The sequence below is a fragment of the Morone saxatilis genome, unplaced genomic scaffold (assembly GCF_004916995.1).
Source record: "Morone saxatilis isolate NCDOM2014 unplaced genomic scaffold, NCSU_SB_2.0 Contig17, whole genome shotgun sequence".
Taxonomy (NCBI): domain Eukaryota; kingdom Metazoa; phylum Chordata; class Actinopteri; family Moronidae; genus Morone; species Morone saxatilis.
The window spans coordinates 15,719,552-15,730,117 of NW_023339729.1; the positions used below are offsets into that span (position 1 = coordinate 15,719,552).

Below are 10,566 nucleotides of genomic sequence, written 5' to 3' on the forward strand. Positions count from 1 at the left end.
ACTGTCCTTACTTTAAAGATTACTTTCAGGGTGAAACCTGATTCTGAATCTGCATGAAGTTTGTTAGCATGTAGCGTGTATGACACACATCCTCACTGACATGTTTGTGTTCATCTTGAATGACCTGAGCATAGCTAAAAAAGTGTCACTGTATATGTGTGACTGACACATGTCATTAACTGTGTAATGCAGTAAGGTTTAGTGTGTGTATGTGTGTGTTGTGTGTTGTACAGCTGGTTGTGGTCATGTACAAAAGTGGATAGGGCTTCAGGCATCACATTTCTCCCAGTGCCTGTGTGCTATGTGATACTGCAGTGTACCTGTGTGTGTGTGTGTGTGTGTGTGTGTGTGTGTGAGTGATAGCCCCAGGTCCTGTTCCAGAGCAGCGATCACGCACAGAGACAGTAACAGAGGCGAACTGCGACTAACAGCTAGTGAAGCATTCAGAGCTTCTGACAGGATGTAAGATTTCGAGAATTTTCTGTGGTCTCGGCTCGCAAAGCCTCAGCAGGGGAGAATGGAGATCAGAATAAAGTGACGCCCTGGATTTGGACCCAGGCTGTCTCAGCGTCTGCTTTGCTGAATAATTGATCCCCCAGCTTGTGACTGGTTGAAAATGAGGAAGGCAGCTCTGATGGTTTGGATCAGCCTTTTGGTGCAAGGTCAGTTCTGCATGATGGATTTGTTTGACGTTTATATCTGACTGATGCAGATAAACATGTTTGTTTTTTTCTTTGCAAAGCCAACTCTGCCTTGTTTTCTGCTCTGTCATCTGACATATTGTAACCTTTGCTGTTGTGCCCACCCTCTGATCTCCTCTTACCCCCTCAGTGTCCCATGGTGCTCAGGGTCATTATGCCCGCAAACTTCTGAATGATCTGATGGAGGACTACTCCAACGCTCTGAGACCTGTAGAGGACACAGACAAAGCCCTCAATGTCTCTCTGCAGATCACCCTGTCACAGATCAAAGATATGGTGAGTAGAGAGGAAGCTCAAATGCATATCATTACCCATAATACCAGTTAACCTCTTTAAGACACCACATATATACATGCACCATTACATTATATGGAAAAAGTACTACATCTTTATACAAATTTGTCCAGAAATGATGTTTGGCCCCTTTGAAACTTCTGTTGTTTGTCTTTTACAACATGAATTGTAAAGTATCTGTGGCTGTTTCTGAGTTTATAACTACCTATAACGGAGATCAAGACCTGTTGTTGTAATTTACGTCTCCCCTCTAAATTCGTGTTCAAGATTCAAAGTTTAAAATTTGTTTTAAAAAAGTTTTATTTCTCACATGCTGATACAATCTTTGCAGTAAAATGTAAGGTGGCTTACTCTTGATGCAATAAAGAATAACCATTAGAATAAGAGTGAAAATAACAATAAAGAATATTAAAATGAAGTAATTAAGATATACGGTGAAGAAACAAATCACACTGAGGTGAAGATGCTCTAAGCAGTAGAGAGAATTACAGATGAGACGCAGCACATATCAAAAGTGCCAATACTGACAGAACCACCTTGATAAGGAACAAACATTAAAAAAAAGATTACATAAAGGTCATATTGATGCAGCATAAGCTAATAATAATTCCTATACTTGGGTCCATTTATGCAACTCTGTAGCCTGTTTTGTGAAATCCTCCCCAGTTTGCAGCTCAAGCTCTCAGTTACAGGTTTGTAGTCTCCATTCCCAAGCTAAGATACCTGGATTCTTGTTTTAGACTTAACAAATCTCCTCTAGAGCCACAGAAGACAACATATTTAAATTTTTTACAGGACATGTGGAACTTCCAATGACTGATGAATTTACCTGGACGTTTAAATCAGTGGAGTGTGCCTTTAATGTGTGAATCTCTCACTGTATGAACAGTACTGCGTTTAGTCTTCTGTTCCTGTAGAGACCAGCAGAGGGCAGCACTGAATAGCATTGTACTGGAGTATAAAGTATAGCCTCTCTGATGTTGTATCTGTCTCTTTTGTCACTCTTAATTTAAATGTGTTTGTTTGTGTGTGTGTGTGTGTGTGTGTGTGTGTGTAGGATGAGAGGAACCAGGTGCTAACCACATACCTGTGGATCAGGCTGGTCTGGTATGATGCATACCTAAAGTGGGACAAGGAGGAGTATGACGACCTTGAAATGATCAACATCCCCAGCGACCTGGTTTGGAAGCCAGACATCGTCCTTTACAACAAGTCAGTAATAAGAGAAAGATATAAAAGAGGGAAGACAAACAAATTAAGAAAGATGGAGAGACTGAACAGCAACTAGAGTTTCTGGTATTTCTATAATTCAGCAATATATTTGTCTGATTGAGTGCATGCATCTAAAATGTGTCCTTTCCTCTGTATATCTGCAGAGCAGATGAGGAGTCTGCAGGTGAACCCAGCACTAATGTGAAGCTGCGTTATAATGGAGAGATCGTCTGGGACTCTCCAGCAATCACGAAGAGCACATGTGTAGTGGACGTCTCCTACTTCCCCTTCGACTGGCAGCAGTGCAACCTTACCTTCGGCTCCTGGACCTACAACGGCAACCAGGTGTGTTTAAGCTGGAGGGTTGACAGGACAGGGGTGAATGAGAGGGGATCACACCTTCCGTCTTGTTTGAATCAGTTCATATACTAGGTAAAGACTGAAAAGCAGTCTAATGACTCAACTCTATCATGACTGAAAACTCTGATGAAATCTGAACTCGAACTGCTTCTCTGCTGTCCATCTGTATGCTCAGTATACTTGAAACACTCACCTAAATATTAGTAAATGGTTCAGAGAATTATCACCTGAATCTGCAGCTCCTCTTGACTTTATGGAGAGTTTCAGGTCATTGTTTCAGTCCATAACTTTACTGCTGTGGTTCACTCTCACTGCCCTCAGTGTTGGTTTGGTTTGGGGTAGCAGGCAGCTGTGCACTACCTGCCCAACGCTGAACAGCAGACAGACAGACAGACAGAGTTGGTGGAGACCAAAAACAGAGCTAAGAGAGTGAATATTGGACTTCGCAAGGTGTACACAAACACATCTCTAAATGAATGATATTCTCGCTCCGTAATGTCCAGATGTGTAGGACAATACGGTTTTCTAACAAGTTCACCATATTAACTTAAAAGGTGATGATATTTGCTGCCCAGTTAGTAAGTTATTTTAGGAAGTTTAGATCTTTCACTATATCGCTAGATGCCACTAAATCCTTCACACAGACCTTTAAGAAGCAAAAAGGCAAACAGGACGAGTGGAGTGAGCAAGTTTTTGTGTGATTTGCATTCCATGTTGCTCCTTTGGTGGAACAGAAACTCCAAATTGTTTATATAGTAGGTATAGTGTCTGTATATCTGGTAATCACTACAGTGCATACTATAGTCTGTTATTGTCTCCAGTTCCTCTGACCTTGACAGAAAAATAGAGAATGAATAACTTATTTATCCATAAACTCTTGTGTGAACTGTATGTATATCTTCCACTGTGTTCATGTGCGTCCTCTACACAGGTGGACATCAGTTTGGGCATGGACAGCGGTGACCTGTCTGACTTTGTGGATAACGTGGAGTGGGAGTGTCACGGCATGCCGGCGGTTAGAAACGTCATGATGTACGGCTGCTGCTCTGACCCGTACACCGAAATCACCTACACCCTGCATCTGAAGCGCCGCTCCTCTTTCTACATCTTCAACCTGCTCCTGCCTTGCTTCCTCATTTCGTTCTTGGCGCCGCTGGGCTTCTACCTACCGGCAGACTCAGGGGAGAAGGTTTCCCTCGGGGTCACAGTGCTACTGGCACTCACTGTGTTCCAGTTGTTGGTGGCTGAGAGCATGCCTCCTGCAGAGAGCATGCCCTATATAGGTTTGAATTATTCTTGGCATTCAGCCTCATTGTTGAACTACTTAAACTATGGAGGCCCATTTCCACAGGAAGAAAATGAAGGGGATGAAAAATTATGGATAATAGAAATAAAGATATTTATAGCAAGTCTAGATTCTAACTTAGTATCTCGTAGATTTGACATTGCAAACTCTGGTGGAATGTAACTAAATACATTTATTTTATACTTATACTGAATTTGAGGTACTTGGACTTTTTTTCATTTCATGCAACTTATCTAACTCTAATTCTACTCCACTACATTTGAGAGAAATTGGAATTCAAGTTTTTATTTATTTAGAGACAGACCGTACTTAACTAGAGATGTAACTCTAGTCATCGAAAGGCCCCTTGACAAATACTCATATCCAGAATAGCCAAAATAAATACAGTTATAGCTGAACAACCAAATAATCACAGTGTATCAGCAACACTATGAGCAAAAAAACAGCCTTTGACTCTTGCTATCATGCATTTGATACTATTTCTAACATAGATTCCATCCATGTTTTAATATCTGGAGATGTACTTTTCCGTAATCTGAGGATCATGTGACAACATTTCTCATTATTTTACAAACAAATCTATGAATTAATCCAGAAAATAATCAGCAGATGAAATAATATCATTCATCCTATACAAAATCATAAAAAATTAGCTCCACCGTTACCAACTACAAATCAAATTTAAAATCCTACTTTTAGATAAATGCATCAGTAATAATAGGTTATAGGATAATATATAATATATATTAGCGTAACAGTCACAGGAGCTATTCTTCTGTATGAAGTACTTTTACTTTAAATACTTGAAGTAAATTTTTCAGATTTTTCTTACATACTTACTTCAGTAACTTTTTTGATCCAGGACTCATTTTTCCAATGTGGTATTAGTTATTTTACTCAAGTAAAAGAAACCACCACAGTCTAAATTTAAATACACGTCTCATAATTGGCTATTAAATAGGTTTATATGTCTATGTATCAAGATATATCTGGGACTACAGATTTCCATGGAGTGTCTTTCCAGATTATTTCTTATGAACTGAGGAAGTTGTATATAAATGTTTAACCTCTTAGTCAACCAATTATGTTTCCAGCTATAAATCTGTCCTTTTCTTTTCCTCTTCTCTAGGGAAGTACTACATAGCCACCATGACTATGATCACAGCCTCCACCTCTCTCACCATCTTCATCATGAACATTCATTTCTGTGGTGCTGAGGCCAAGCCGGTCCCTCACTGGGCGAAGGTGCTCATCATAGACTACATGTCCAAAATCTTCTTCGTCTACGAGGTGGGGGAGAACTGCACTACGCCGGAGAGTGAGAGGACCCCACTGTACCCAGAGGAACCCATGAACGACAAGAGCACCTACCTTGATGACCGTTTCCACGACTACCACAATGACAGCCACCCGTACAAGTACAGCAATGGTCATGGTGTGCATCATCACAACAAGCATCAGAAAAGTCAGCCGAACGGCAACGCCAACAGTGGCCGTCACCATTACAACAACCACAACAACCACGCTTCCAGACTGGAGAGGGGCGAGGGGAAGCGAGATCCTACCCAGCGCTACCACCACATCAGGAGGGATGAGCTGGACTACCAGGCCCCTCCTCATCCACAACACCTCCAGCATCTGAATGGAGGGCTGAAGGAGCAGCTCCTCTATCCCACAGAGAAACTTCAAGTCCCTGCCTGCCCTTGCTGCTGCCCCTGCCCCCAACATAAACAGGTGCGTCCCCACAGTGCATCTGCCTTCTTATCTGATTACTCCTCTTCTACAGTTTCTTTAAGTTCTTGCTTAAGCTCATCCATCCGTCTCTTCCCCAGGTGGTGAAGAACATCCAGTTCATTGCCAACTGCTTCCGCGAGCAGAGAGCTACTTGCGTCAAGGCAGCAGAGTGGAAGAAGGTTGCCAAGGTGATGGATAGGTTTTTCATGTGGATCTTCTTCGTCATGGTCTTCCTCATGAGCATCCTCATCATCGCCAAGGCGTCCTGACAGCCTCCCCCATCCTCTTTTTACCATGATGATAACATTCATCTTCTGTCACCGCTGGACCTCAGTGTTACTCAAGAGTCACCTAATTTTTTACTTTGACGCAACAACACATCAATCAAAACTGTTATTGAGAAATTGTATGTGACATGTCTGTATTGTGTTGTGTGTGTGTGTGTGTGTGTGTGTGTGTGTGTATGTGTCGTTGTGTAGGTTCATTGTTGTTTGCTTTGACATAAAGAGGACGATGCACTCAAATCATTCATTTAACCGCACAGGCCCAGAAACCCATCAATGCCTCTGGGTTAGTTAACGTCAGGTGTGCTTGCACGTGTGACGGAGCAGTAGAGCGGTAAGACAATCTAGGCCTCGCCTTGAACATGCATGGACTGTCCATTATTGATGAGCTAACAGCCAGACATCCAGCCATAGGCATTACATTACTTACTTCACATTTTGGGCAACCAGACGATGCTGTTTTCCAGAGTCAGTTACAATGGAGAGCATCAGCAGAATGATCAAAAACAGGGCAAATGCCATGTCCTTCCTTATACAAACCAGGCAAAACTGGTGTTTTTCTAGTCTAGATGTTAAGAAATTGGTTTACATAAGTTGTGAATAAGTTGTGAATGCCTTACAAAGATCCCTCACTTCTTAACACAATATTCAGATGGTGAAGCCTACCTCCAGAGCATGTGGATGCACTGTACCTTTTGACTAACTTACACTTTGCTCATTGGTCCAGTAAAAAATAATGATATCTTGTTATTAACTGTGGTTTCACTCACTGTCTTAGTAGTTTACATTATTCTACAAGTCTATTTTGTTATGCATGGTGTATATATACATTTTACAAAACCGTCCATTTCTGTTTTGGCTTTTTTTTTGCATTTAAAATCTCTTTTAATTGCTTCATATTGCATATATGGTCATTTCTCTTCACCTGTATATTTCCAGGGAGACTGAAATGTATGTAATCACTGCAATCATATAAGCTATCACAGATATGAAGCTCTACGCACAGATCAGCAGGACAACAACAGGCAGGCGAGTGAATGAACCTGGTTTAGTTTCCATTTCCCCAAGAGCCTCTAGAGGGCAGATTGGCTTTAATAAAGGATTGAGTTACTGTCTGAATGACAGAATGGATAAACTCCATGCATAACAAAGTTAACATGTAAGTACATTTATTTAGAAACAGAAGTATTAGCAGATCATTTCAATGGGCTTTAAGGGGCAACAGTACAAGAGTTTAAAGAATAGATAAAGAAATAAAGAGCACATTAATAAGAGCTGATTTTAAGGATACATAATCTACAGGACAACATTTACTTTATTATAACAGTCATTTAAATCTTCATTGTAGAAACAATAAATCAGTAAGATATTAGTTAGGAAACAACCCTTCAGTCAAATCAATAAATAAGTATGACATTAGTTCCCCCACAAGTGAACCTTCTTATTCTAGATTTGAAAGTGACTGATGCAGCAAAAAAGGAGGATAAATATGAGCATTATGAGATGGAGCGATGTTAATTTGATTTAAAATAGAATAGGGTCTAGTGCCTTTAATTCCAAATCATGTTAAATAAACATCTTAGTGCTGGTATTGTGAAATTTGTCAGACACACTGAGCTCTGCTTCCGTCTAGTGGGGTTTGTAGATAAATACACACTGTAGGCCTCTGTCGCAACTCACAGTGTAAGTGTTTAAGTGTTTAAGTTTAAATGTTGAGCACCACATTAGAGTAACACGAAAGAATACATTCATTTGACACTGTCCTCTCTTCTGGAGATGTAGTCCCAACAAGATGTATGTCATTGGATACATTTATAGCCATGTTAGTGGATGTTGGTCTGTCCATCACTTTAGTCCAGACTGAAATATCTACTACTGGATGGATTGTGAAGACATTTTGTATTTTGTTTGTTTTATATCCCCCTCAGAAGGAACTTTAATGACTTTGGTGATGCTCTGACTATCTAGCACTATCATGAGGTAAAAAAAAAATCAATTTATCCAACACTTATCACTACATACATGCAGAACTAATGACATCTGCAGACACCACAGCTGTACTTTGTGTTTAGTGCTATTTAGCAATTGTTAGCATGCTGGCAAACTAAGATGAACATTAAACCTGCTATACATCAGCATAATAGCATTGTTATGTGAGCATGGTGACATTAGTGTTTAGCTTAAAACACCACAGTGCCAAAGTAAAGCCTCATTGAGCCGCTAACATGACTGTAGGCTCATAGTCTTGTTTACTTGTCAAATCTATATAAAAGACCTCAACACTGACAGGAGAGTGCCTAGCTTATTGATCCCTGGTGGTTCCTAAACGACTACCAATCAGTAAACCTTTAAGATAAAGAGACCCAACCATCATATGACTCGTCTGTTGGACTTTGATCACATTAACTTATTCACAAACTTAATACATACAGTGTCTCGGCCTGCTTCCCAGATCTTTGCCTCAGCTGGACCATGACCTCTTGCTGGAGTGTGTATAATCCGAGATAGGATCTACTGGTCTGAGTGATTCAGAGAAAGACTATTGGGCCACACTTTCTCCAGACTGACATTAGAAACATGGTGATGGCAATGGTTAGGGTTCAGAGGGGTTTTACATGTCACAGGGAAGGACACTCCCACAGTTTGGGCATCTATATAGTGATGTGCTGTTCTCTTTTGTTCACAATTTATGGAGGCAAGAGACCAGAGACAGTATGTCATCCATTAGCAAGCAGCTGTCTTCCATCAGCTTTGCAGGTAAGTCTGGGTTTATGTTTCTTTCTTTCTGTCTGTCTTTATCTTTCTTTTGTTTGAACATAACTTTTCTCATTTTTTGTCTTTTCAGGCAGGAAGCCAGCCTCCTCCTCCGCTGAGATCAGACTGGTTTTGCTGGGGAGGACTGGCAGCGGGAAAAGCTCCACCGCCAACTCCATCTTGGCCCGTAAGGTCTTCAACTCAAAGATTAGCAGCTCCTCTGTCACCCAGCATTGTCGCAGGGCCTGTGGAGAATTTCGTGGACGCCACCTGACGATCCTGGACACTCCGGGGTTGCTGGACACTCATCAGACCCCACAGGATGTACAGAGTGAGTTGAGGAGGAGTGTAAGCATCCTGTATCCTGGGCCCCATGTGTTCCTTCTTGTTATTCAGATTGGGAGGTTCACTCAGGAGGAGAAGGAGGTCCTGCGGCAGATCAAACAGGCAATGGGTTCCCATGCTTTGAGTTTCTCAGTGGTGGTTTTTACCCATGGAGACTCTCTGGAAGAAGGGCAATCTGTGAAGCATTGTCTGATAGACGAGTGCAAGGATCTGGCCCAACTGGTGGCCGGATGTGGGGGCAGGTACTGTGTCTTCAACAACCAGAGCTCCAAGAACAAGGAGCAGGTATCTGAGCTGCTTACCTTAGTGGACACCATAATGCTGGAAAATGGAGGAATCTGCTACGGCAGCAAGATGCTCCAGAAAGCTGAGGAGGATCTAGCTCAGGAGCTGCAGGAGGAGAGGAAGCTGCTGGACGAGAAGGAGGAGCTGTTAAAAAAGAAACAGGAGGCAGCAATAAAAGAGTCATATGAAAAAGACCTAGAGATAGTTCAGCAAAAAAGCAAAAGGGAGATGGAGGAGCTGCAAAAAAAACAGCAGCTGGAGAAGGAGAAGGAGCAGAAACTGGCAAGAGATCGAGAAGAAGCCTTCAGACTAAGGATGGAGGAGGATGAAAAGAAGGAGAAGGAGAGGAAGATACAAGAGATGTTGAGAGTGATGGGGATACGGAGGGAGGAGGAGGAAAAGAGGAAAGCTCTCCAAGAAAGGCTTGAAAAAGTTACTAAAATGCTGGAAGAGCAAGCTGAGCAGGAGGAGAAAATGAGAAGAGCAATGGAGGAGAAAATCCAAAAGGAGAGAGAGGAAAATGAAATGAAAGAGAGAGAGAGGGAACTTCAGCAAATACAGAAAGAGCAGGCCATCAGGCAGAGGGAGGAGAAGAAGAGAGAGGCTTTGCAGAAAGAGCTGGGAAAACTCGCTCAGAGCTTGGAGGAGCAGAGCAGGAAGGAGGAGGATATGAAAAAGCAAATGGAGGACCTGCTCAGGCGTGAGAGGGACGAGAACCAGAGAGAAATAGACATACAGATGGAGAATCAGAGAGCGGAGAAAAGGAGAACCGCAGCCCTCAAGCAGGAGCTAAAGCTTATTCAAATGAAAATTGAGCAGCAAAAAAAGAGCGAAGAAAACCTCAAGAGACAGCTGGAGGAAACACTGCAGAGGGAGAGGGAAAGGTGTGACAAAGAAGTGTCTACATTGAAAAAGCAGCGCGACAGCAAGTGTTCAGAGTTGTGCAACGAGACGATCAAGAAGGGGCCTGAACAGAGACAGAGCACAGTGACAACTGTGACCGGATATATGCAGGAAATGGGACTAGTGGGGCTGAATGCAGCTTTAGAGAGTGTGGGAACTCCCTGCTGTATACAGTAACAGCAGATTTCTACAGTTTATGTATTCTCACATATCAGGAAATACTGGGCACGGGGTGGCACGGAGACTTTAAAGGTCCCGTGTGTAACATTTAGGAAGATCTATTGGCAAAAATTGTATATAATATTCATAGGTATGTTTTCATTAGTGTATAATCACCTGAAGATAGGAATCGTTGTGTTTTTGTTGTGTTTTTGTTGTGTTTTTGTTC

General features: G+C 41.9%; 1 protein-coding gene across 1 annotated transcript; it reads left to right on the top strand.

Annotated features, from left to right (window-relative positions):
* The first annotated feature begins 616 nt into the window (after positions 1-616).
* On the top strand, positions 617-5,876 carry chrna9a (cholinergic receptor, nicotinic, alpha 9a). The gene is made up of 7 exons (XM_035660739.1): positions 617-662; positions 832-977; positions 2,053-2,207; positions 2,372-2,552; positions 3,499-3,850; positions 5,003-5,607; positions 5,706-5,876. Exons 1-7 carry the CDS (start codon positions 617-619, stop codon positions 5,874-5,876), a joined length of 1,656 nt encoding a protein of 551 aa, XP_035516632.1.
* Positions 5,877-10,566: the final 4,690 nt, after the last annotated feature.